Source organism: Arachis ipaensis, chromosome B6, assembly GCF_059453495.1.
Source record: "Arachis ipaensis isolate K30076 ecotype BB chromosome B6, ASM5945349v1, whole genome shotgun sequence".
NCBI lineage: Eukaryota > Viridiplantae > Streptophyta > Magnoliopsida > Fabales > Fabaceae > Arachis > Arachis ipaensis.
Window position 1 is genome coordinate 148,677,576 of NC_142441.1, and position 27,080 is coordinate 148,704,655.

The following is a 27,080-nucleotide window of genomic DNA, read 5'->3' on the forward strand; positions in this document are numbered from 1 at the left end:
GGTTTTAATTCAAAAAGAAAATTAGTTTTATTTCTAAAATTGTTGAACAAATAAATTTAGAATATTTTTTGAAATTTGTAATAAATTACATCAAATCATAACCGGTTAAAGAATTTTTCTAATTTTAGTAATCGGCACTACATTAACTCCCAATAAATTAAAGCAACAAAATTCGGGTAATTTTTTGTTCAAGAAACCTTAGGGAAAAAAAATTAGCACTTGATTATTTCACCAAAATTCTTCTTTTTTTTTTCGTAGGATTTCCCAGGCACTCTTCTCTCCTAGTTCCTAGAGCATTGTCATAGGAACAAAAAATTGTAACCACGAGAATATTAACACATGCATAGAAAAAAGAAAAAGTGAAAAACCAATGTTTTGAAAATCAGACCGGATCGACCGGTCAGACCGATTCAACTGCGAATCGGCAATATTAACGGTCCGGAAGGTATGTAAAACCGATGAAAACCCGTTGAACCGGAACCCACCCGGTTTATCTTTCTTTCATTCAGAAAAATCAAATCACACAACCCCAGCCAACAAACCCTAGCACTGTAAGCCTACACCACCGCCGCAAGGAGTGGCATACTGCCGCGTCCGTCGCACTCAAAGTTCGCCATCCGTCCGTCTGTCTAGCTTCCCTCGTGATCCAAGTCTTCAACCCCTGTTCGCTGTCACCGATTGCGGGTGCTTCCTCGAGCTCGGCGTCCGTCGTCTTTGTCTGCTCAGCCGCGCTTCCGTCGCCCTTTGTTTGCCGTTCACGTTCGCGTCTTCGTTCGCGTTCTTCGCCGTTCACGTTCGCTCGGCGTTCACTGTTCGCGTTCACTCGCCGTTCACCGTTCGAGTTCGCATTCGTGTTCGTCTGGAAGCCACGTTGCTCTGCTTCAAACACTGCGACCAACCCGCGCGCTCCTCCTAGCCGTCGAACTGCTCTCTTTTGTCGCAGCCGTGAGTTCCCTAAACCCGCCACCAGACAATACACTCACACAACACCAATACTCTGCTTCAAACTCTGCAACTTCTGATTTTTATTACAATAAGTAATTATTTGATTTGGTAGTTGTTTGGATTATTTCATAGACTGAATTAAAGTTACAATAGTTATGTTCTCTTTATTTTGTTTTAATTTTGCCGCACTCAACATGTTTGATGAAATGCTTTAACCATATTTCTGGTTGGTTTTATAATTTCTAGCTTTTAGAAACTTAGTAAGTTGATTGCATGTGAAATTAGAATAATTGGATCTTAGTAATTAGGAAATTTTAGCTGCACAAATAGCATCTTTGTAGAAAACATATTAGCATGATGATTCCACATGCATTAGTGTTCTTCTAGTAAATTTTAACTGTTATTGTGAATTTGTTAATTTGCTAATTGTTCTTGTGTTGTTGTTCTGTTGTTCTTCTGTTACTTTTAATTTATTTTTTTGTTTTTGTTGTGATTTTCTGTTCTTGATTTAAGCTGTGATTGAAGGTTCTTTGGTTTTGGTATTCTTCACTTTTCTGTAAGCTTAGCTTTTAATTCTTTGATCATACACGGATCAAATCATTGTTTTCAGCAATGGTGATTTTTAGATTTTTTTTGTTGGGTTGCTTTGTTTTAAATGTTCCTATTGTTGTGTTTTTGCTGTGATTTAAATGTTCTTTTGATTATTATTTTTTTTCCGAATGCCCAGTCAGTACTTGGTTGATTGGTTTTGCTCATTGAATGTATTTGATGATAAATTTTAAATTGATAACTCTGTTACTGTCTGTTTCTGTAGTTAAATTTTATTAAAGTTTCTTGAATTTGCACTGCCTATGTTATTGATTCATTGTTCCTTCATTGCTTTTTTTTGTTGTTAATCATTGTGATGAGCTTTGTTAAAATTGGGTTGAAAACTACTAATCTTTCTTCATTTTTCACTGTTCTAACTTATGTTCTTATTAAAAGATTTGCAATTGGTGATCTTTTGATTTATTATATGCTTCATGTTTTCATTGTTCTGTTCTTATGAAGAAAAAATTTGCAATTAGTGATTGTATGATTCATGTTTTGATTGTTTTGTTATATAAACAAAATTCTGTTTTCATTGTTTGGTTGCACTGTCCCTGTTTTTGATCTCCGCCCACTTGCTACCCCTCCTCCGTGTTGGATTCTTTTTGTTTTAGGCTTTGTTGTGTTTTTGTTTCAGTCTCGTGTTGTGTGTTTGTCTCGGGCTCTGTTGTGTGTTTATTATGCAACACTATCATTTTTTGTTTTACTTTTTGACTTAGTCACATTAAGACAATATTCTCTATCTTTAACTTGTGCATTGTAATTCAATCCAGCTATTTTTAATGGAAGTATAATTATGTTAATTGTCAACAAATTTGCATCAAGTTATTGCATATTTTGATGATTAATTACATTTAGTTGGTGATATTTTACGTAGGGTTTTAAATTTGAAAGATATTTAGGATGTTTATTTATAATTTATTTATTATTTTATTATGGAACGGTTTTTTCGGTTGAATAACGGTTAGACCGATTGAACCAGTAAACAAATGAACCAATAACTAAAACGATTTGATGACCGGTCCAGTTTTCAGAACCTTGAGAAAAACACATTATAGTGATAGTGGTATTAAAATTGCATAGACCCCCTTCCATTTTTTTTTAGGTGATGGGAAGAAGGGTCCCTGCATAACATTTCATTGACAAAACCATTTGCATATTTTTCCTTTTACTTTTTAGGTTTGATTGCAACCATGGCTATAATCACAACTCTATGTAGTGTTAGATTTAGAAGAAAAAAAAGCATCCAAGGAATCTCAGAATCCAACTGGCACAAGTCTTTTGATGAATGCAACTTCTCTGGATCAAACCCCAGAAGTCGTGTCGGGGTGGTGTCGCCGGATCGGCCTCAAATGTCAAACTTCATAGTGAAAACAAACAAGAAGGATAATAATTTTTTTGGAGAAGGAATTACCTCTTCCGCCCACAAAATTAGAAATTAAAGAGTCAAAATCATTTCACATGAAAAATGCAATTTCTAAAAAGCTATCTTTTAACTTAGTTTAAAGTTACCGAAGAGTTTGTCTATAGCAAAAAATCATGATGACAATGACAATGGAAAGAAAACAGATGATTTAAAGAAAGATGATGCTGTTTGGATGAAAACAATTATATTGCTTTCAATTATAAAAGTGAAGCTCAGGAGTTGGGTTTGAGTGTTCGATAATTTGGATCAATTTTTTGGTGCAATAGAAGATGATGGAGAAGTAATCACCAAAATAAAACTCTTGTGGTATGGCTGGTCTTCAATGGGAGTAATTTGCAAAGAAGAAGAGGTGAATTCCATGGAAAGCTAACAGAATAATTGGTTCGGTTTATTCTATTGCTATGTAGTTTTTATAGAGTGCTGATTTTCTTTAATAGTTTAAGAAAAAATAATCTTTTATTAGTGAATCAAATCTTTATCTTAATTATAACTGATTTCAAATTTAGTTCTGATTTGATACATAGATTTTGTATATTTTTCATATATCTTAAATTGTTAAAAAGATTTGATCAATCATTTATATTGATAATATATTAAGAGAACAATGTGTTATTGCTGTTTTTTTGTTAGTAAATATTATTGATTTTTACATTGATGTTACATCTTCTTTGGTTGGACGTGCATAATTATTTAAAAAGTGATCATAGCTTGATGCATTAGATCAGATATTGGAGATGTACTAAAACAAATTGATTAGTAACTTTCGAGTGGAAAAAAAAAGGCAAAGGAAATAAACCGTTTTTCAAATTACAATAATCAAATTTTTTTTTGGTATGACCAATAATTAATTAATTAATAAAGATTAAAATCACAAAAGTTAATTTACACAGACTGATTTAACAAAACAACTATTAGAATTATACTTTTAAGGTTGGAGATTTATCCTATGTTAAGAAAATTACTATTTATTCGTATTTTAACAATTAGGATAATAATGCTACATAATAAAAACAAATTAAAGCACCCTACGGAACACAAAAAAAAAAGAAAGGTTCTTTCAAGTTGTAGTGGTGGGAATATAGCATGGTGAAGATGAACCTATTCATCATCTATCTCTGAAGTTGGAGATACGACGCTGCGGCACAATGGGCAAGAATATGGCGATCGACAGTTGGCACAGCGTCGGAGCCAGCGGAGCAAGCAGCGATCATGAAAAACATGCCAGCAATTTGTACGAACAATTTCTACGCTTGAATCTTCATTACCATCGTCAAACTTCTCCAAGCAAATGGCGCATTCAGCATCATCATCTTGCTCATCAGTTTTCGATCTCTCCAACAGATTCACGGATTGTAGTCGTTCAAAAAAGTTTTGACAGAGATCATCATTATAGATATCAGAATCTTGAACAACAATGTAGGAGGTAACATGAAGGTTCACAACCATCTCCCGCGTGTTGGAGTCACACGTTTCATTGCTTAAAATCCTTCTTGCAGTTTCGCCTATGTCAGGTAAAATTTGGTCCAATACCTCAGGTGACACAGGTAGTGAAGAAAAGATTTCATGCAACAAGATTGTGTCTTCTCTGCTGAGGTTTGTGAGTGGAGTACAAGGAACCAAGATTGCTTCAGTGGCTGTAGTTGTAGTAGAAGAAAAGTGAACCTCAGGAGTTGGGTTTGAGCGTTCAATAATTTGGATCAATTTTTTGGTGCAATTGAAGATGATGGAGAAGCAATTATCGAAATAAAACTCTTGTGGTATGGATGGGTCTTCAATGGGAGTGATTTGCAAAGAAGAAGAGGTGAATTCCATAGAAAGGTAATGATAAGAAGTTACTGGGGGATTAGTAAGTTTAATAAATTGGAAGTATTAAAGTCCCAAAAAGAAGGGTTGGAAGGAATAAGAAAAAGAATGACACAAAAAGATAAACAGTGGAATGACTAGATAAGGAGTTTTTTTACTAGACCTTCAAATAACCTAAATCGGAGGAATGAAAATTGAAAGAGACTAGCATATAGAATTACCTTAATATTGGATTTTTTAATCTTTTTCGTGCAACAAGAAAACAAATCACTCACTTCACTTGGTCACACTAAAAAAATGTGCATAAAGCAACTGAAAATTTTATTCCTTAAATTGTGTAAATTGTCCCACCAAGAGTGTTTAAATAGGTTCCTAATAAACTAACTAAAAGATAAGATAAAATAACTTAATTTAAATCTTCTAAAGATAAGATAACTAAATTAAACTTGATTTATTTTAGAGTAAATTACATTTATTTAGTGTAAATCAAATTTAATTAATTTGATTTATATAGAGTTACAAATGAGACAAACATGTAACACAATTCAGTTTAAGATATTTATTTAATATTAATTCTCAATCTATTTATCCATATAATTTATCCAAAAATAAAAGTTGTCTTGTACGAGTATGAAATTAAATGTACAAAATTATTCTTAACTAAAAAATACTAATATACCCTTTAAGAATTAGAATTATTTGATTGTGTGAATAATTTAAAATTTGAATTTGATTTAATTAAAAAACTAAAAACGTGTTCATCAATTTGATACATTTGTTATTATTTTCTTAATTAATGAATCGCCTTATATCTTCCACACGGTAAAAGGAGGTTTTTTTTTTTTTTGTCTAAATAGTAATCTATTTAGTAATTAGAAAAAAGATTTTCTAAAATAAAAAATTAAAACAATTATAAAATACGTTATTTTTTCACCACTTCTTCGCTCTAGAACGGGTTGATTCAACTTTGTTTACTCTCAACAAATAATCAGAGACAAAAGAAGAGTCAAAATAAAAGAAAATCAGAAGCATCAATGAGAAAGTGGAGTGCAATTTTTCTTGTGCAACTCGTTTCCGCGAAAATGGGTGTTACAATTTTTGTCCAAACGAAAACGCGAAGGGAAAGAAAACGCCGGTGACGATGCAAGTAACCAACATAGTTTGGGAGCTGTCTCCATCGTTAGAGCCACGTCACGGAAAAAATGATGGCACCAAAATCCAAAAAGGGCATAACTGTCATTTCATGTTTCGTGTCCAAACCGTGGCCCCTTTAAACAACTCAACCGATTCATAGTACTTAGCTGTGACAGTTTGTTTGGAAGAAAAGAAAAAAAAAAAAAGCAATAATTCTTCATCTCTTATTATCAGAGTTTCTTAAATTTGGTTTTTCTTAAGGGAATGGACTTTATCATTTTGAGACATGATTTTTAATAAACAAAATATTGTTTATCCTTTAAAATTTAATTTGTCAGTCTTTTTAAAAATTTATTATTATTTAATTAATTTAAATATTCACTTTAATATACTAATTATTTAAAAAATTAAAAAAATTATTTGTTTTTTTTTGGATTAAAAAATAATATTTAAAGAATACTTAGTTATAGTATTTTTAATATAATTTTCTTTCATGACAAAATAATTAAATTAGAATAATAGTATTAAATTCTAGAATGATTTTTTTTTTAATTGTTTCACAATATATTTTAGTTATTGTATGATAATTGTACGAATTATAAATTGGTTTTCATCGGAAAGGAAAAAAAAAAAAACAACTTAATTATTATGCACATGCAACCTAAAAGAGTTTTATATTATCTTATCAATAATTGTAAGTGAATGACCATTTTTAGACCATAAGTCAAATCATTCACTTTAATAGTTTAATCCAAGTGACAACTAATATAAAATTAAATAAGAAGGCCAAAAAGAAATTGAGGACTAATTTATCCCCACTTTTTAGTTTTTATTGATTAGAATTTTTAAAGGAATATACAATTGAATAACAATATAAAAGTTTAAATATATTAGTTTATTAAATTATTTTTTTTTTTTTGATAAACAAACACTAACTACTTTGAAATGATTTTTATTATTAATCAATAAAATTTAACAAATTACATTAACTATTTTTAATAGTAAATAATTATTTGGACAAATTAGTTATTCTTTTAAATACTTGATACATACATTATATTTCGACCACAACTACTATAAATTCGGATATGTAAGCCACGAATCAAGTAACAAATCAAATCGAGATAATGACAAAATCATAAAATTGATAATGGCAACAAAGGCAAAATCTACCAAGAATATCGACATAGTTTGAGTCCTATCAAATATAACGGATTCTGACTATTTGTAGCGAGGGAGAAACAACGTAAAAATGATAACTGAGAAATAACGAATCATACATTTATACTCTCTTATTTACTTGCTACTCGCTTCTTTATTAGAATTTCGACCCTAACCTGAGTATCGGAATATTTTTTGCAAGTGTCTGAAGTCGACGAATAGTTCTTTCGACGAATCAACCTGCTATTCTAAGGAGTTGCTATAATTTGGTGGAACCTTCATGGACAGAACAATACTTATTGATCAATAGTATAAAATTATTAGTAAAAATTCACATACAATTATTTCCATGTGAAATCAACTTCAGTCTCTATCAAACTTATTTTATATACAATTATTTCTTTTCATCCGTCTTTTTTCTCCTCTTTCTCCTCCTTCTTCACTATGAATATAATCATCATCATTTAATCATCTTCTTTTTCTTAGTTCAATATTACACAATTGATTTAACAATAAAAAAATTAGATTAATGATACAAAAAAGCTATTAGAAATGACACTAAATTTTTTTATAAATAACATAAAATAATTTTCAAGAACTACATATTCAAAATCTTAATTCATTCAACCAACAAAATACATTTAAATTTATTTTAGGATAAAAAAATACAATAATTTGTTACAAAAGACATAAGAAATGGCTGAACATCTTATGTATGAGTTTAATACCACTTAATTAATTAAATGATAAGAAAAAATGGTTAAACAATTTTTTGTATCACCATTAAAAAATTTTGGTGTCAAAATTAAGAAATTTTGTGTCACAACTAAAAAATTTTGATATTATTTTCTAATAAATTATACACAATTTAAAACTTTTCTTCCTCTTCTTTTATCATTATCTTTTTATTTTTATTTTACATTCTCATAATTCTTCTTGTTTTACCCTTTTAACAAGAATTTGTGTCACAATTAAAAAATTATAGTATTTTTTCTAATAAATTATACACAATTCAAAATTTTCATTTTTCATCATTATCATCATCATCTTATTTCACATTCTCATAATTTTTTTATTTTATTCTTTTTACTAGAATCTACGTTACGGCTAAAAAAATTTGATATCAAAATTAATTTTTTTTTGTGTTATGATTAAAAAATTTCGATGTTATTTTTTAAATAAATTTTTTATAATTTAAAACTCCTAATTCTTATTAATAAAAATAAAAATAAAAATAATTCTGCAACAAGTGAAGAAAAGGAATAGGAAAAAAAATAACAAAAAAAAAACGACAATAAAGAAAAACGTACAAAAAAAAAGTGAAAAAAAAAAGCGTGATTTACCTGTATATTAATTTATTGTATAAGACTATAAGTGATTTTTGTTGAAATTTAGGCCAACTTAATTAAATTTGGACGATAAAAATGTTAGATGTGTGGCGGGACCAAAAAAGAATATCAATGTAACATAGAATTGGGTGCTGGTCGGAAACAAGCAAAAAAATTCCACTTGGAAGAAAGAAAAGAAAACAAGTTTTCCAATTGTGTCCCCCGATTCTGTTTGGAAGCGCAGAATCTCACCGGCCACCGTTGAGCGGTGACTTGTTCCTCTTTTCCACCCAAAGCATATTCTCTATTTCTCTCTCTGATTCTCTTCAATGCCGAACCCATTTTCATTCCAAAAGCTTCCTTTCATATTTAATTCCCAGTTTCTCCCTCACAATTTTATTACAAAAATTTAAAATATCTAAAAAACCCCTCCCACAAAAGAAACGTTTTCTTCATTCTCCTTTTTTCTAGGACCTCCTTTAATTTTTTCTTTTGTCAAATCGTTCCTTGCGTTTCCACAATGAAGAACGATTGGTTATACCCAATGGATTCTGATTCTCTGTATCCGGATTCACTCTTCTTCAATGTGGATCCTTTTATTGTTCACAATTTCATAAACTCTAACACGATCTTTTCTTTTCTCGAGAATTCTAGAAGCTTCGGGAATGACGCGTTCTGCTGCGTTTCGAAGTTCGCCGGCGCGTTTTTGCTATTGTTCACTGGCGCTTCCACCTCGAATTTGGCGCAGGACATTGCAGGTTCCAATAACGGTTATGGCGGAATTCGAATGGGGAATGGTGGTGGTGCTGGTGTTGCAACTACTGGTTCTTCTGTTAGGGTTAAGAATGTGCCTAGCGTTGGAAATGATGACGGGTTTGGGTTTCGGTTTAGGTCGAAAAGGAAGAGAAATTTTTCGTCTGCGAGTTTGGGAAAGGTTTCGAGTTTAACGATGGATTTGATTTGGAGAGAAGCTAAGAGGTTTCAATCGTTCCCTGTTCTTTCATTAGCTGCAGCATTGGTGCCACCACTTCAAAATTTGTACGTTGTCGCTTCTAAGAATGACTTTTAGATGTTTGATTAAATTCCTCAATTAGTTGGATTTTTTTTTTCATTTCCATTTTTAAAATGATATTGGAGGACTCATAATCAATTATGGAATCTCAGCATATGTAAGTTAATGGAGGACTCATAATCAATTATTAATGTAGTTGATGATTGTAATTATTGTTCAGAAGTTGGCAACTGATTTTAAATTCGTCCGTCCTTTGACTGTTGAATCCTCGAGGGATGAATTTGAAATAGGTTGCCAACTTCGAGAACTAATTCAATGGTTTTCTCTAATTTTGTTATGTGATCTAATTTGTTAACAATTTGAATGTTTACTTTCCGAGTTCTCATTCTTTATTTTACTGCAATTGCAGCTCTTTTGGTTTTCTTTTAATTTTTTTCATTGATATTGATGCTAGATCATCAAATGTACTAGCTGGCCCATGGCAGGATCCTGATGTGCCAATGCATGGAGGAACCGAACAAGTGGCTAAGGAGGTTGAGCGCCAAGGATGTCCCCGTTTGTTGTTTCATGAATTGAATCTAGCAAAAGCTGCAGTGGAGCCTAAAACTGGAATTGAGTTTCCTATGATTCTGGAAAATGCGTTGGCTGGAGAGCAGAGTGCTGGCTTCAACTCTGAGGTTAATATTTGGTTTCTTGTTCTCATTCTTTTGGCTCCTTTGTATGTTAACTATTTGCACCAGGCCTGTTTGAGTTTCAGTGAACATTATGCTGCAAGATTCTTTGCTTATTGATGGCTAAGACTCAAGGTGGTTAACAAATATAAATATTGTTGGGAATTACTTAGCTAGTTGTTCAGATGAATTCTACCTATGTGATGCTTTGTTGCAAATTTTTTCATAGCCGATCCCAAGTTGTCAGTTGACAGCAAACATAATATCGAATTTTCATGACCTTGGATCAATAATGTGATTATGCAATCCCATCTAGGTGAAAAAGACTTTGTTCTTGTTGTTGTTGTAGTAGTAGAAGTAGTTTGGGGTGGCAAATGAATGGATCTTGGATTGGATCATAATTTACACATTACAAGTTTGTTAAAACCATCCAACCCAACTATACATTGAATGATTCAAGCATTTGATTTTATCCATTGGCCTACGAGCACATGTGGCATCTTAAGGTCATACTTACCTTCATTTTCAAATAAATTAATGAGCTTAATTTGTTTCAGGTGCTGGTTGGTACAGGATCTAAAAACATGACAATAGTTAGAATCAAGTCACTGAAGCTCTATGCTTTTGGATTCTGTAAGTTTCCTTGAATACCTGATATGCATTTGCCTTTTCCTTTGAAAAGATAAAAGAAATAGTCTTTGATACTTATCCTGTCGTTAGCAAAGTTCTTTGTTTATTGAGAGACTCCTGGTCTTTATTTAACAGATGTTCATCCATACTCCCTCTGTCAGAAACTGGGCCCAAAATATGCATCAATTTCCACTGAGGAACTGAATAATTGTCAGGATATCTACCAGGATCTTCTGAGGTCTCGACATCATATGTGCTATTTTACATATACATAACTTTTATTAACAGATAAAATAATTCTCATCTCTCTGATTGTAATCAACAATGATTATTGAAAAACACATGGCAAAATTTCTGGAATCTGTAAATAGTCAAAAGGGCAAATTTGGCAAACTATTGGGCGCCAATTTTATGGTTTCATCATTCATGACTAATGGCTTTGGTGTCAGTTTTGACAGATCTTTTTGCGTGTTACTGTTGCAGGGAAGATATCACTATGACAGTCAGGCTTGTTATAAATTGCAGGGGAATGAAAATTAACAGTGTGAGAGAGTAAGTAATATTTTTCTCTTATAAGTTGTGAAAGTTTGTGTTTTTAATCTTATAAAAAGACATTTGGCTTTCCTTCTCATGTTTGTGCATGTGCTTTCCCCTTCTATAGAGGATATTTTGACTGCTGCCATTATGCTTTAATCCTTTTTAATCTTTTTGATTTTTTTTTTAAAAGAAAAAGAAAAAAAACTTAACTTCAAATGTGGTATTTATTCTAAAACCAGATTCTGCCTTGTTTCTCAAGTTCAAATGATATAGCTCTATTTTCCACTTTACCACTGGGCTAATCTTTATTCAACAAAATGAGAAGTTTGATATTGCTACTAAGTAGTTGCTGAACCATGTTTTCATCAAGAACGTAATTTGGCTGATTTGGATTCAGTAATTTTCGGTACCATCCATTCAATTTTGTTTAACCTCAACCTTGTAAAGGAACTGAAAAGAATAGGTCCTCAGTTGATTATAAAGTTGCAAGGTAGCAGGAACTGATTTTTTATTTATTTTGTTAACCATTTGTATGTTTTATTGCAGTGCTTTCGAGAAGTCACTTCGGGCTCGACTTGTTAAGGTACTCTACCTCTTGTAGTATCATTTTGTTACCACTGCACTGGATTTGTTCTGGCTTCTAACTTCTGCCAAACCCATTTCTAACACTTTTTATGGTCAGACAAATCCCTCCACAGACTTCAATTGCATAACTGCATTTGGTTCACACTTCACACAGGATATTCCTTTACCGTTGGTAAGTAATCTATGACTAAATTTCTTTCTATTACATTCCCAAAGTACTAATTATGTCATGAAATTACATTTGTATCATCATAATATTACAGGGAACAGTAGTTGAATTCCGACGAACAGTTGATGGACGTTTGATAACTGAAAGTGAGTAATACATCCAATGAATATTTTTTTAAATGTATTACTGAATTCATGCTCAATTCCTTTATAATATCTATGTATGTAACTAGATTGTTGACAAATTGTGTTTGCGCTGCTAAAAATGTTGGTTTTATCTGGGCAGTTGGTGGCAATCAGATTGGAAGTGTCCACAGCAAAGAATTGTGCAGTGAGTAAAATCAAAATCAATTTCTATAATTCCTTAGTATGGTATCAAACTGAACCTGGGTTCTAATATTTGAATTTTCAGGAGCTTTCTTTGACATGTACCTTGGAGATTTCCCTGTTTGTGAGCAAACAAAAGATGAGATTGGCAGGAACATTGCAAATATAATTAGGAAGTGTTGAAACGGTTGATAATTTACCTAATTGTCCTGCTTTTAGAATGGACAATTTGGATATGGGTGGCATATATCCTTAGGTTATAGCTTAAGTACAAAGCACAAGCACAGTGGCTTCATGAAATTGATTTCTATCTGTCTTTAAAAGATCATGATCATTCCTTGACATGATCTTTTCAAGATTTGTAAGTCACTAGCATAGCAAAAGTTGAATTGTTATTGGAAAATTCATTGATGATTGATGTGCATCAAAGTGATGCGCCTATACATCCAGATGTATATTCATATTTTAGCAATTGAATTGGAAAAAAAAGGTTAGATAAGAATCAGAATCTTTATTTTTGTTTGCTCAAGTTGCTAATGATAAACCGGCTAGAGGATAGATTTGTGTGAAAATTCTACATGGCTTATTACATATTAGTTTTTATCATGGATTACATTATAGTCCAAAATATAAGACTCACATAAACATCTACTCAATGGTGTAACTTAATTTATAAGCTTGCCTTCAATCATCAAAACAAGTATAGCTTTCATACAAGTCTTGTTTTAAATTTTAATATTTGTTAGATGTTCAAAGATTCATATCATTGATTTTACAAATAAATTTGCTTGGGATTATAGTATTATGGTTTATCTTTTATTACGATCTCTGTTCAATTTCAACTGACTATTGTGGCCTATATAAATTGTCTCAAGCTCCTGCTATGGTTCAATGGCTAAGAGAATGTTATCCATAAATGTGGTGTCTCAATAGAATATTATATTTACATAAATTAAGTCTTATATTCCATTTAACAGAGGAGGGTTATGCAAGTTTTGCAAAAGAAAAGTACAAAATACGTAACAGACAAAATAAAAAAAAAATTTGTAGTTTTTGGATTGACAAAAATATTAGCATTTTTTTAATAGTAAAACATAAAATTTTTGGCTCCAAAGTGAACGTTATTGAGCATGACAATTATGATAGATTTGAGAAATTATAATGTTAGAACTAGAAAATGTTAAATATGAAGTATCCAGCCTGTTGTTGAGCTTCAACCTTTTGTAAGCTATAAAATCATGTGTGTTTTCTTAACTTTTTTCTTTTGAAATTTGCTGTTGTCATATTTTCTAGACTAATTCTATGATGTCTTTTGTTTGGTGTCTAATTTTTATTTAAATTATCTTTTATAATAATTTTAAAATATTTAAAGTTTTTAGCTTTTATATTTTTAAATTTAAAATTAATTATTAATCTATTTTAACAATTAGACAATTTCTTTTAGGTAGAAACACCTATTCTCTATCAGTCAGGGACAAGTTGTTGCATGTTTTAATTGCCATGAGTTGGTGCATACCTTTTGGAATTGAAATATTTGTAGAAACCCTAAAACTAGATTCATTGAGTGTAGTCCTATTTAGTTAATAACGACATTAGGAAATCCTTAGAAATACTAGAATAAACAAGTAAACGGTCAAACGGAAGCACAACAACGATCAACAATCAAATTTCAAGGGACCATCAATGGTCTCTGGAAAAAGTGGTCCAGCTTAAAACCAACCCCAAGCTCCATAGCATTCATTCTCTTGAGGAATTTTGCTTCAGTGGATCCAGATCCTAACCACAGCAACAAACCATTGCGATTCCCACCACCACCTGCACCGTCATCTTCACTCTCCAACAACGAACCCCCAACCCAACCTCACTTCGGATCCTCCAACGGGTTACTCGAATCTCAATTTCGGAGCTCCAAAATAATGGAGCATCAGTCTCATAGCGCAGAGGAAACGACGTCGTCTTCTCCGATGGCCGCGCTGCTCCCCTTGGCCTCCGACTCGCAGCAACCTTACGTCTCCGAACTCCTCTCCTTCACCCTCGATCGCCTCCACAAGGTTTCATTTCACTTCTCTTTCTCACAGTTAGAGTTTGTTGAATTATCTAATTAAATGTAACAGATTACTCGGCGTTAAGCCTTTTCTTTTTTCGTACTATTCCAGAATGTAGTGTTGGTGATTATGCGAAAAAGAAGGGTTAATTGTTGTGATGGATGTTTTTTTAGGAACCGGAGCTGCTTCGCGTTGATGCGGAGCGGATCCGGCGGCAAATGCAGGAGGTAGCCGTAACGAATTACCGGGCGTTCATTTCCGCCGCGGATGCATTGATAGCGATTCGTGAGGAAGTTACCTCTATTGACAAGCATCTTGAAGCCTTGGTAATTTTTATTTTTAAAATAATTTGGTTTATATTTTTCTTATTGTGTGTTATGTATTGTTCAGATTTTTCAAATGTCAGTTTTGATATCAATTGAGCTTAAATTGAAGCATTAGCAGATTTCCTTAGTATTGCAAGCGTAGTGATGCTTTTTTGTGCGTTGAGTTGAGAATTTGTTTAGGAGTGATAAAGTCCTAATGCAGTTGGGGTATAAGATTAATTTCATCCAATTTGATATAATATTTCTTCATGAGCCGATTGACACATATCTGATTGTTGTGACAGTTCATGACTTTTCCAATTTTGGGAAGGGAATAGAACTTTAGATGCATCTTGGCCAATGTTGCAGGCTACATAGGGTATGTGTTTGGTTTCTTGAATGTTACACCCCACTGGGTGGGCTGACCACATGGATCAGTTAACGTTACTGGATTGTATAGAAAACTAAGTTCTGGAACTGCGGAATAATTTTGTTCAAATAGAATGTTATGATTATAGAAAAGCAATTGCCATGTTATGCCCTTGTAATTTTGATTGATTTCTTCTTGCATACAATAAAAAACACTTGTGTCGTTTTTCACATCAACCTCCTTTGTCACAGATAAATGAAGTCCCAAAGCTGACATCTGGATGCACTGAGTTCATAGAATCTGCAGAACAGATTCTGGAAAAGAGGAAGATGAACCAAACAATGCTAGCCAATCATAGCACTTTGTTAGACTTGCTAGAAATTCCCCAACTTATGGACACGTATGTTGAAATGATACATTCTCCATTGTCATGTTAATGTTTTGCATGGTGCATGAAAACACATCCTTTGTGATGACAACCAAGTCTTATAAATTTCTATGTTTGTGCAGTTGTGTACGAAATGGAAATTATGATGAGGCCCTAGATTTGGAAGCATTTGTTGGTAAACTTTCAACCATGCATCCCAAGTAAGTTTATATGTACCTTCCATATTTGCTAAGCATGTAGTTTTGCTTTTGGATTTTAAGGAAATGTCTTATTTCCTTTGTTCCTTTTTTTAAATGCTTATAGCTTCTTGTTATAATTTTTATTTTTCTTCTGGAGAGGTTGCCAGTTATTCAAGCATTAGCCGCAGAAGTTAGGTTAACTACCCAATCACTACTTTCTCAGCTTCTTCAGAAACTTCGCTCAAATATTCAGGTTCCTGCCCATGATTTTATTTAATGCATGTACAAATGCTGCTTGATTCATCTGGAAAAATGTTTAGACTTTTAGTTTCTTACTAATGTTACCTTTGCTAGTTACCCGAATGCCTCCGCATTATTGGATATTTACGGCGAATAGGAGTATTTAGTGAGTATGGAATGCGCTTGCTGGTGAGACTTCATGCATTTTATTTTTCATACAATATTCTTCTACCTTTGTCTTTTGTATTTAATTTCCAATACTATTTTAAATTACCATCTTCCTGCTTCTTTTTAACTCAAACAGTTATTTGATGTTAGTTCTTAAGATGCCGTGAAGCTTGGCTTACTGGTATACTTGAGGATCTGGACCAGAGCAATCCGTATGAGTACCTAAAAGGGATGATTAACTGTCACAGAATGCATCTTTTTGACGTTGTTAATCAATATCGAGCAATATTTGCTGATGATACTTCAGGAAGTGAGGAAAATTATGATGGTGGGCTTCTTTTTAGTTGGTCAATGCATCAAATTACATCACATCTTCAAACTTTGAAAGTTATGCTTCCAAAAATAACTGAAGGTGGATCTCTCTCAAATATTTTGGATCAGTGCATGGTGAGCTTCTTCTTCCATCATTTTCTACTTGATGTTGATATCGGAATGAATTGGTATATTTCTGTAGACTAGGACTAGATTCCCCCGCCCCAACACCCCCTGCAGCGCGAACATGCACACACACACATACAAACACAAACATTAGCCTTAAAAAAAAAGAGATAAAAATATTTATTATTGCCCCCTCTGTGATATTCCTGCTTAGTATGATGATGATGTTTATACATATATATTTTAACTTTTGCTCCATGCAGAAGTTACATTAACATGACATTTTCTTATTGCTTTTCTCACAGTACTGTGCTATGGGACTTGGATGGGTTGGACTAGATTTTCGAGGCTTGCTCCCATCACTCTTTGAAGAGTAATACATAGTTCTTTTTATGATCTTCTCTAGGTTAAGTCATACTCAAAGCACATCATAATATACTTTGGTTTCTCTACAGGGCTGTTCTTAACTTATTCTCAAAGAATATGAGTACCGCAGTAGATAACTTTCAGGTAAGTTCAGTGCAGTTAAACTATTTTGCATGTGTGTAAACTGAAATTATGTATTTTCCATTTTTCATTAATTCAAATGAGCCAATGGCCTCCATATTATTCTCAGTAAGTAGCCCAATTTCATGTCATGATCAATCAAGTATTTGATTTGTTTTCAGTTGGTCTTGGATTCGCATCGGTGGGTTCCGCTCCCAGCTGTTGGCTTCCATGCAAATACTGTTGGTGAAGAAAGTCAGGAGGATGTCACTCCACCATCTTATTTGATGGAGCATCCACCTCTTGCTGTTTTTATTAATGGTAAGTCAAGTTATTGTTTCTTGCTAAATTGGAAATTGCTGATGCTTCATCATCTGCCTATATCTACAAATTCATGTTGCAAGTTCATATCAACTGCCTCATTTGAATAAGAGTATAGGATGAAGAGTTCTAACGGGTTCAAAAAGTGTAAACAACCTTTCTTATTACTAGTGTGAAAATACTCTACACTCTTGTAAAGCCAATCATCTTTATTCCAGTTCAATTCAGACCAACTTTACCCCAATGAATAACTTCTTGCAGAATGGATCCTCACAAAATCAACTGAATAAATTAAGGCATCTATACTGCTGATAAAATTTGACATTTGTGATATTCCACTAAAATGCTAATTTCATACTGACTGTTTAATTTTAAAAAAATTGCAATTTCTCATCAACAATTGACACAGTAGTTGGGTTAATCAAAACCAATTTCTACCAGAAGTTATTGAATGGTGTAATTTCTGTTTTACAATATGGTCAATTGTTGATTGATACCACGTACACTCTATCACTGTGTGTGTGTGTGTGAATGTGTCTATAAACTTCTGGATCAGATAAAAAATATAAACGGCAATGCATAATGGAAATATTCATGGTTGATATGTGATGTTTGTAGCAAGTTTATTAAATGTGTGCGGTTAATCTTATGATGGGATGATGTTATATGTGCTATTGTGCTTCATCAATTAGTCCTCCTCCCCTAGTCAGTCTCATTTATCCTTGGATTCATTTGCACTGCTATCTCTTTGGTGGCTGCAGGTGTATCTGCAGCAATGAATGAACTGCGTCCATGTGCCCCAATAAGTCTAAAACATGTCCTTGCCCAAGAATTGATTAAGGGATTACGAGCTGTTTCTGATTCATTGTTGCTGTACAATACAACTCGAGTGCTCAGAGCGAACGAATCAGGACTTTTCCTCTCACTCTGCCGGGCATTTATTGAGGTGCTTTATGATTTACATCCATGAGACTGATACTATAAAAATAATAACAAATTAACTAACCTTTGTCCCATTAAGTGGAGTACGATACAAAGTTATTGTTTATAATTTGAGCTGCTAATCTGCTCTCATGTTCTTTCAATAAATTACTGTAAATATATGTTCTTGATTCCTTGAAATATTTATTTTGATGTATAGGTTGCTTATCCTCATTCTGCAACATGTTTTGGACGATGTTACCCCGGTGGAGCAACAATTATTATGGATGCTAAGAACTTGTATGACGGAATCAGCCGCCTATTAGAGACATCCTCTGCTGCAAGAGAGCTCCCAAAACCAGTGAACAATGGCAAAGCAAAGGGTGCAGATGAGAATGGTGATGTTCCGGCAGCAGCAGAGAACGGAGAAACAACTACCGCCAAAGAATCCAAAGCCATCAATGCTGATGAGGTGGTGGTGGACAAAGTCCCTATTCCAGAGACAGAACAAGAACACACCAATATTGAAAAGCCCATGAATGATAGTGTGACATCTTAATGATGGATATAAATAGATATAAATGGATTTCTGTTCTTCCCTTGTCTGTATTTTATTATTCTTTTGTATCTTCAAGAAAGGATGTTGCTAGCTGTAATTATATTGTCGAATTTCGTCAAATTTACATAATCTTCTAGTCCATAGAAAGCATTTGTCCTATTAGAAGAAAGAAGAGAATTTTGACAGAGATTGTTGCTTATAGTGCAGTGTTGTTTTCCTACCCTTAATAACATTGAAATCCCTAACCATGAAATACGCTCTTCCAGATGGGTCTACAAGCTCCTCAAGGAACAGATGTAATACTATTTCCAGTGCCAAAAATTCTGCCATGCAAATGGAAGAGGTATTCACCCAATCCACCAACACAAATTGACATACTCCAATAGTGTACCTCAGTCCTATGCTCATAATAAGCACATACCCAGAATTGTATCCTATTCCTAATTCCACTACTTCACAACTCCCTCTCAATCCTCTTATTTACTAGCCATGCTTGTGCAAAAGAGTTAATCTTTTATCAGGTATAAGAGCATTCCTTCCTCTTCAAATTCTCCACACAACAGCGAAAAACAACACTACCGAATTATACTATTTTTGTTGAAGCATTATCCTAAACCAACTGGGCACAGGCAACAAAAAACTATGTACATGTTATGTCCAAAAAAAAAAAATCAGATATTTATGTTAGCGGTATAAAATATATGTTGAAATATAAAATATATATTAAATATTTGTATAATATTATATATAAATATACAAAAATATATGGTAACTATTTTTTTATAGTGAAGACTCACATGCAGTTGTCTTCGTATGAAGTTGATGTCATGGTATGCTTTCATGTGGAACAAGAACAATGAGATTACTGATTGGGGTTCTGCAACTGTGTTTGAAGTGTGTCCAGCTGAATGACTTGGTGATATGAGATATTGTCTTGTTCAAATTGTTCCCTTCTCTTGTCTTAAATTATGTTCAGAGCGGCCAGCACAATCCAATCTCAGTAAAAGTGCACGATGAGCAGCAAATTGTCTTAATTCCCTCCCTTAGTTTTGATTTCATTAGTATTTATAGTTCTCTCACACAGATGTTTCTCTTCTTTTAAGAGAAATGTATCTTTACAAAATAACCCAAAACCACAAATGCGCACACAGCAACCTGATAAGGTAAATCGGACTCCAGCCTTGATTTCCACTGATTCTGTAATTCCCTTTTTTTTTTTTTTCTCTTTTATGGAAACTAGTGAGCAGGGCTTGGGCTTCAATGGATGGGATGCGTTAAAAAATTGATGAATGTTGTGGACATTATTATTGATCCAATACCGATAACATCTCGCTTGGGCCGAAACTATTCAAATCATATATGTATAGTTATATACGTTATTTTATCAACGACTCTTTTGTTGGCAAACTAAAAAAAAGAGTGATTAGCTTAAGCAAGCATGGGGAGTTTCAATCCATGACAAATTAATTGTTGACCTGTGGAATTAAAAAGTACTGTGATAACAAAAAAAACTACAACGAACAATAACAGCTGCAATAATATTTTTGGTTTACCAGTTTTTTTAAGGGGGCAAATTAAACATGTTTTTGTTCAAACTATCCGATCTTGCTATTATGTGTAGTGCATGTGCTTTCGCAAATTTCTAGGATTTCAAAAATTCTAATTTAAACACTAAAATTAGTTATCATATATTTGTGTATAAATATATACGTAGTTTAATTTATTTTTAATATGTATTTTGTATTCTAATATATATTTTAATTTTGTGACTGATTTTAGTGATTAATTGTAATGTATATCTAGTACTTTTGTTGATTTGACGTGTTTAACTAAATTGTCATCTAACGATTTTTAATTATCAACTTCACATAAAAAGTGAAGGTGTCTTATGCATTGATATGGAATTGGAGTGTGTTGTCCTACAATGTAGCGACTGAGTTTATAAATGTAGAAGAAGAGAAATCGGATGGTCCAATTTGTTTGGAGGGAAAAAATTTTGAAATCTGGAAGTACTCAAATCAAACGGTCGGATTTGAGGTTTTTTTTTTTATAATTTCGGAAACACTCAAATCGGTAGGTCTCATTTGTGGATATAAAAAAAATTCAAATGGATAATGACAAATCAGACGATCCAATTTGCCTGTGATATATGAACCCCTTCGCCAATGGATAGAACTCTCTTCTCCCCTTCTTCGTCCCTCACCTCCTCATACTCTCTTCTTGTTTCCAGAAACTACAACACTCAGATTAAGTTTTACACTTTTTAATTTTAAAATGGATAAAAGAATGGTGTATCACCGCATTATTAGAAAGTATGGTGTTTAACGTTGTTGTTGTGATTTCAGGGAAAAACAAATTGGACCACCCAATTTGATGGGAGAATAATCCGACGGTCTAATTTAGGTATACAAATTGGACCGTCTAATTTGTCTCCAGTTCCATGTGTCAGAGACCTCCTCTCTTTCTCGCTCTCCCTCCTCTCTCTTCATTCACAAGTCCCTCACAATGCCAAGGAAACTCAAAATTAAAGACGTTGATGGACTTGAGTTTTCATTGTTAATTATTTCAACCATTATGATTAGGGTAAAAAACGTAAACAAGCCAAGAGCAGAATAATTTGACACAAATAAGCCAAAGCAAAATCTGATTTATCAATCAACCAAAGCACATTTAAATGTAGTTCGAATCTACCTGTTTCGAACTCACTTTTCATGTAATTCGAACCACACTGATTCGAATTACACTTGAGAAACAAAACCACATAATTCGAATTGAGCTGATTCGAATTACGCAGAAACATGTAATTCGAATAAAGCTGATTCAAACTCCTCTCATGCACGCCATGCAACGTAATTTGAATTGGCTTAATTCGAATTACTCCAAGTGTAATTCGAACCAGGCTGGTTCGAACTATAAAGGAGGAGAGTTGTATATATAAGGTGTGGACGTGAGTTGCTCTCATTAGAGGGGTAGAATGGCTAGTGAGGAGAGTTTTGTGGTGTTGGTTCACCATAGAGGATCGATTAAGAGGAAGACACGTTCCGGTGTGAAGTTCACTGATAAGGATCCTCTCTATATTATCATGAGGCCTACGACTAGGTATGATGACCTTGTTAGCTCTGTGCTGATGAAACTGGGTCTGGATGGTGTGAAACAGGTTAAGAAATTTTTTTATCGCATTCCGATCACGGTGCTCCAAGAAACCGTGAAGTATGATTGTTTCACGATCGGGAGTTATGAGGACTTGTAGGTCATGTTTCATTGTCACCGGCAGTTTCTAGAAGTGAGGACACCAGAGCTGTTGGCAAAGTTGGTTGATGTGGTATCCAGCTCGGGGGGGGGGGTTTGAACCGGAATACCACCACTTTAGCCACGGTAGCCAGTTCTAGCTCTAGACCTGCCGTTGCTTCTACCTCCGTCCCTGCGTACGAGCCACCCGTCCAGCCTGTCGCCTCCCCTTCCTTCGCTGCTGATCTCAACGGCAGTGTAGGCGACGAGGTTGGAACAGGAGAATTTCGGCCAACCTCTTTATAGTGTGCTACACCGGCTGGGGTTGGAGAGCAATTTTTGGATGATCCAGAGGACGATGATGTCGAGCCGGATATGATTGCTGATGAGAGTGGCGATGATATTGGAGCGAGTGAGCCTGCTGGGGCGAGAGGTGGTTCTAGCTCTGGCACAGCAGTACCCTCCACATTTTTCATCCTTGGACTTGGATGCCATGAGGCAGGAGGGGGTTCTTGGGCAGCCTGTTGGATTTGGCGCTAGAGATGCGGAAGGGTCTGCAGGTCTGACAGAGTTCTAGGTTGGTCAGCAATTTCAGGATAAAGATGAGGCCCTATTAAGTGTGAAGACTTACAGCATCCGCCGAGGGGTACAGTACAAGGTAGTGGAGTCTGACTATCGCCGGTATGTGGGCAAGTGTTCCGAGTTCGGGAATGGGTGCACATGGTTGATTCGGCTGAGTCTCCGGCAGCGCAAGGGCATTTGGGAGGTCAAACGGTACAATGGACCTCATACGTGTCTGGCCACCTCCATCTCCAGCGACCACAGGAGTTTGGATTATCATGTGATATCGGCATTCATTATGCCAATGGTTATGGCATCTACATCCGTCAGCATCAAGGTGCTCCTAAATGCCACGGCCGCACACTTTGGGTTTAGGCCGATGTACAGGAGGGTCTAGTTGGCGAAGCAGAAGGCTGTTGCCCTCATCTATGGTGACTGGGATGAGTCGTACAACGAACTCCCTAGGTGGGTGTTAGGAGTCCAGTTGACGATGTCTGGTACTGTTGCAGTCCTTAGGACGAGCCCTGTTCGAGTTGGTGGACAGCTTGACGAGTCTTGAGCTTATTTTCACAGACTGTTCTGGACGTTTCCACTGTGTATCGAGGCATTCCGTCATTGCAAGCCGCTGGTTAGTATTGACGGCACCCATCTGTATGGCAAGCAAGGTTGCCAAACTCGCGAGTCTAGGTAAACTCGTGGAGCTGACCTAGACTCGACTCGTAAACTTGACTCGTAGACTCGTACGAGTTTACCTGTTATAAATTTTTTATAAAAAATATATATATCATGTATAATATATATATATATATATATATATATATATATACTCAAATATAGGCACTCAAACTTAACAATTTTAACATAAAAAACATAATAAATTAACATAATACTACAATTATAACAAGTACTCTAGATCACACATTCAAATCCTTCACAAATCACAAATATGCATCTAGTTCAACATAAAACACACAATCACACAATCAAAACTTTATATAACACAACCAAAAAAACAAAAGAAAATAACAAAGCAACAATTAAATGTTCTAATAAAGTAAAAGACTAAAACTGAAATCCTCCAACATCTTCATCTTCCATGGCATCAACATCATCACCTTCACCATCTTCATCAGACATTTTGTATTTTTGTTCCTAAATCAACATTCAGATTCAGTTGCAAAGTTATCAAAGTTGATAAAATGAATAAATGATAAATAACAAATTCAGATTTCAGGATTCAATTGCCAAGTTATCCACTAGTCCACTATCAAAGTTGATAAATTTATAACCAACACAGCTATTAAAAATAAACTAAACTACAAATTAAATATAATACAATTGATGTTAGCTGAAACTATCTCATTTCTTTTAAGTATTGTAATATAATACAATTCATGTTAGCTTCCTTCCAATCATTAACTATCTACCAACAATTGATGCTTATATGGATTAGCATCTGCATCTATGTGAGGCATGTGCACTGACAACCTGCAATACAAGCATAGCATAGCATATCAATTCACAAGAAAAAAGAAAAGAGAAGCTTCAAAAATAAATGAATCCCATAACAGAAGGAACAAAGTCATATAAAACTTGGTATATTTTTAAGGTAAAAACTTACAAACAGTTATTTTCATGTAAAATTAATAGTTGAGAACCAGTAAATAAAAATTTAGTTAAACTTGTCAAATTATCTAACAATTCTTAATTATAAATTTTATATGAAAATAAATGCACGTGAGCCTTCATATTTTAGTATGCTTTTGTAAAACTGATTCTACGTAGAATTAGTTATATGAGTTACACAAACATGCTTTGATTGGAAATGAGTAATGACAAGTAAAAAGATTGAGCAACTGTACTTAAAGCAAACTGGCATCTAAACTCTAAACACGAATCTATGCATTCTCCAAATAAAGTTCTTCTTTCCACCTCATTTTCCATAAAAGCAAAGCAAATTCAGCAACTAGAAAAAGCATGATGAGTGCAATGATAAGGAATATGAGACAAACATTATCTAAGAACTCAACCAATTGGATTTGGAAGGACCATTGTGCAAGCACAGTCAAATTTGCACACCCCAACAAGGTTAAGAGCTAATAAACAAGTTAAAATATTGAAAAGCTCAAAGCTTTCAAAATTATGAGCCAACTTTACAACATGGACATCGAAAAACAAGTAACAAATTACAAATTACAAGAAGCAGCTATTAAAAACAAACTAAACTAATCCTAACATTCAGAGTTTCAGTATTTCAGTTTCAGATGTTCAAATTCTTCAACAAAAAATAACTAATTAAATAACTATCAGTCTAAGTATCTAACACTAATTAAACTATTAAAGCATTAGTTTAATTTTTGATACATTATTAACTTATTAAAGCATGTTTAATGTTTTTTCCATCAAATTCCAATAACCAATTTCATCATTCATCACACCAGATGACCAGAATTTAAACTAAAAAAAATTAAACTATTAACATCAGAAGTCAGAACTAAAATGGCAGAACCGATGAAAGCTCAGGCAGAACCTAAATTATTGATATTTAAATTTGGGGAAAAAATTACCTTGGAGAAGGAAGCTCAGGCAGAACCAAAGAAGAAGAGAGGCAACTCAGGCAGAACCACAGAAGTGCAGAACAGAGGGCGAGGAACGCAAATCAAAGGTGAGGAACGAGGGAAAGAACAGAAGTGTCGTGAAGCGTCGAGGAACCTTCAGCGTCGCCGTCAGCCTTTAGCTTCACCGACGAAGTGAGGACTGAGGAGTGGACATGAATGACGGTGGCAGCGCTGCACCACAAGGAAAAAGATGGCGCGGGATCTGTCCAGCCTCCGGCGTGGTGGCGCAGACAATGGTGGATGGTGGCACGATGGGCTTGGAGAAGAGAGTGAGGGCTTGGAGTCTTGGAGGAAAGTGTTTCTCTGTTCTGTGTGTTAGCGTGGTTTGGCCATTTAGGATTAGGGTTTTCTTACATGAACGAAGCCCTTTTCCTTTTTTTTTTGCCCCAAAACGACGCCGTTTTGGCGAAAATGGGCTCCCAAATCAAACTCGCTGACTCGCCCTCAAACTCGCGAGTTTGACCGATTCTGTCCGAGTCTAGCCGAGTCTACCCAGAAACGAGTTTGTGTCCGAGTTAACTCGATTCTACTATCTAAACTCGTAAACTCGTACGAGTTTGCGAGTTAACTCGCGAGTTTGACAACCATGATGGCAAGTATGGGGGAACGTTGCTTGTCGCTATTGCACAGGACGGGAACTCCAACATACTTCCTGTTGCATTCGCACTAGTCGAGGGTGAGAATGCTGAGTCCTGGTCCTTTTTTCTCTCCCACCTGCGTCATCACGTGACACCGTAGCCAGGTCTGCTGGTTATATCGGACAGGCATAACGGCATCAAGGCCGTGCTTGAGGCTCCCGACGGAGGCTGGTTACCTCCATTTGCATACCGGGCATTCTGCATTCGACATGTAGCAGCAAATTTCGCCCTAACCTTCAAGAGCAAAGACGCAGGGAGGCTTCTTGTCAACACAGCGTATGCAAAGACCGAGGTAGAGTTCGATTACTGGTTTGATATTCTGCGGTTTGAAGACCCGGCGATGTGTGACTGGGCGAACCGGATTGAGTATTCCTTGTGGACACAGCATTGTGATGAGGAGCGGAGATTCGGGCACATGACGACGAATATCTCTGAGTGAAGGCAACATACGGAAGGTTGGCCGAACTACTTGTTTAAGCCATTTTTTTTAAATTGTTTTGCATAGAATAAAGGGTATTTTAAGCCATTTTAAGCCATTTTATATGCAAAACAATTTTAAAAAATGGCTTAAAAAATGTTAGAAATACTATAAAAATTTGTAATATTCTAGTATTTTGGGTAAATACGGGTTATAACTATATTTATTTTAATTTTTAAATTATTATTGACTATGTAGAGTATTTTTTTAATGTCCTAAGTCATTAGGACATTACAAATTTTTATAGTACTCCTAACATTTTTTAAGCCATTTTTTAAAAATTATTTTGCATAGAATAAAGGGCATTTTAAGCCATTTTAAGCTATTTTCTATGCAAAACAATTTTAAAAAATGGCTTAAAAAATATTAGGAGTACTATAAAAGTTTGTAATATTCTAGTAATTTAGGTAAATACTGGTTATAACTATATTTATTTTAATTTTTAAATTATTATTGACTATATAAAGTATTTTTTTAATGTCCTAAGTCATTAGGACATTACAAATTTTTATAGTACTCCTAACATCTTTTAAGCCATTTTTTTAAATTATTTTGTATAGAATAAAATATTTTTTTGTGGTATAATTTAAATAAATTAATTAAAAAAATTATAAAAAAATATTCATGAGCTATTAAAAATGGGCAAAAGTGTATTGTATGAAATTCGAATTGATAACTCATTAATATTTTAAAAAATTCTCGTAATTAAATATTTTGTTAGCTTTTTTTTTATTGCATGAAATAAAATATATATTTTTTAATTTTAAATTATTAATTTTTTAATCAATTATTAATTTTTTAATAAAAAAATGGGTAGAATTA

At 34.0% G+C, this 27,080-nt stretch overlaps 3 protein-coding genes and 1 long non-coding RNA gene across 4 annotated transcripts; 3 read left to right on the forward strand and 1 right to left on the reverse strand.

The window, feature by feature from the left end:
* Positions 1–494: 494 nt before the first annotated feature.
* On the forward strand, positions 495–3,440 carry LOC148563110 (uncharacterized). The gene is made up of 2 exons (XR_015885878.1): positions 495–945; positions 2,753–3,440. It is a non-coding gene; the product is annotated as an uncharacterized LOC148563110 (long non-coding RNA).
* Positions 3,441–4,057: 617 nt separating this feature from the next.
* LOC107647699 (uncharacterized) lies at positions 4,058–4,771 on the reverse strand. The gene has a single exon (XM_016351753.3). It carries the CDS (start codon positions 4,769–4,771, stop codon positions 4,058–4,060), a length of 714 nt encoding a protein of 237 aa, XP_016207239.1.
* Positions 4,772–8,518: 3,747 nt separating this feature from the next.
* On the forward strand, positions 8,519–12,817 carry FAP2 (Chalcone-flavanone isomerase family protein). Its single transcript, XM_016307376.3, has 10 exons — positions 8,519–9,423; positions 9,852–10,074; positions 10,626–10,701; positions 10,834–10,936; positions 11,182–11,250; positions 11,782–11,818; positions 11,918–11,992; positions 12,084–12,135; positions 12,275–12,319; positions 12,401–12,817. The coding sequence occupies exons 1-10, from the start codon at positions 8,906–8,908 to the stop codon at positions 12,496–12,498; spliced, it is 1,296 nt and encodes a 431-aa protein (XP_016162862.1). The 5' UTR covers positions 8,519–8,905; the 3' UTR covers positions 12,499–12,817.
* Positions 12,818–13,828: 1,011 nt separating this feature from the next.
* Positions 13,829–18,934, forward strand: LOC107605485 (conserved oligomeric Golgi complex subunit 8). The gene is made up of 12 exons (XM_016307377.3): positions 13,829–14,366; positions 14,534–14,686; positions 15,287–15,435; positions 15,546–15,623; positions 15,762–15,855; positions 15,957–16,031; positions 16,161–16,457; positions 16,754–16,821; positions 16,904–16,958; positions 17,117–17,255; positions 18,017–18,201; positions 18,397–18,934. The coding sequence occupies exons 1-12, from the start codon at positions 14,232–14,234 to the stop codon at positions 18,733–18,735; spliced, it is 1,767 nt and encodes a 588-aa protein (XP_016162863.1). The 5' UTR covers positions 13,829–14,231; the 3' UTR covers positions 18,736–18,934.
* Positions 18,935–27,080: the final 8,146 nt, after the last annotated feature.